This window comes from Penaeus monodon, chromosome 31 (genome assembly GCF_015228065.2).
Source record: "Penaeus monodon isolate SGIC_2016 chromosome 31, NSTDA_Pmon_1, whole genome shotgun sequence".
Taxonomy (NCBI): domain Eukaryota; kingdom Metazoa; phylum Arthropoda; class Malacostraca; order Decapoda; family Penaeidae; genus Penaeus; species Penaeus monodon.
Genome location: NC_051416.1, coordinates 30193556 through 30193992, shown reverse-complemented (window position 1 = coordinate 30193992; position 437 = coordinate 30193556). Strand labels below are relative to the sequence as shown.

Below are 437 nucleotides of genomic sequence, written 5' to 3'. Positions count from 1 at the left end.
CTTACAAATATGCTAATGTCGTGTAAGTTGTTAGAAGTCGGCTTCAGATGCACTTGTAACGCTTGTGGCCTTTTCTGCCTGTGAAATATTAGTCACAGCTGATGTCTGGTCCGAATTCTCTTGAACTTCTGAAGAGGCGGGATCCGATATTGCTAGATATGCATGGCGGTCCCGGGACGTCTGGTAGCTGCGTAGTATCTGTATTTCTTAAAACCGAATTTCTGGCTTCGGTAGTATTACTGGTGGAGCCCGTGTCCCTTTCGGTCCCCGTGGTCCCTCGTCTGTTCTCCGCGCACCCTCTTACGAAGCTGAATCGCGTTATGAAGTTGCCACAGGAACGCAGAATCTAGGATTTAACAGCCAGGATATCACTTTAGTCTAATTATGTTGAAATACAGCAGCGATATATATAATGAAAGTTATATGACGAAATCAGT

The 437-nt window shown here is 45.1% G+C and overlaps 1 protein-coding gene across 1 annotated transcript in view; it reads right to left on the bottom strand.

The window, feature by feature from the left end:
- The window catches only part of LOC119593161 (probable G-protein coupled receptor Mth-like 1), a gene marked incomplete in the record, with an annotated part of 94905 nt that overhangs the window by 1722 nt on the left and 92746 nt on the right, over positions 1–437 (bottom strand). The window contains 1 exon segment of the mRNA XM_037942129.1: positions 1–346. Within this exon segment, the coding sequence (XP_037798057.1) occupies positions 89–346 (258 nt within the window).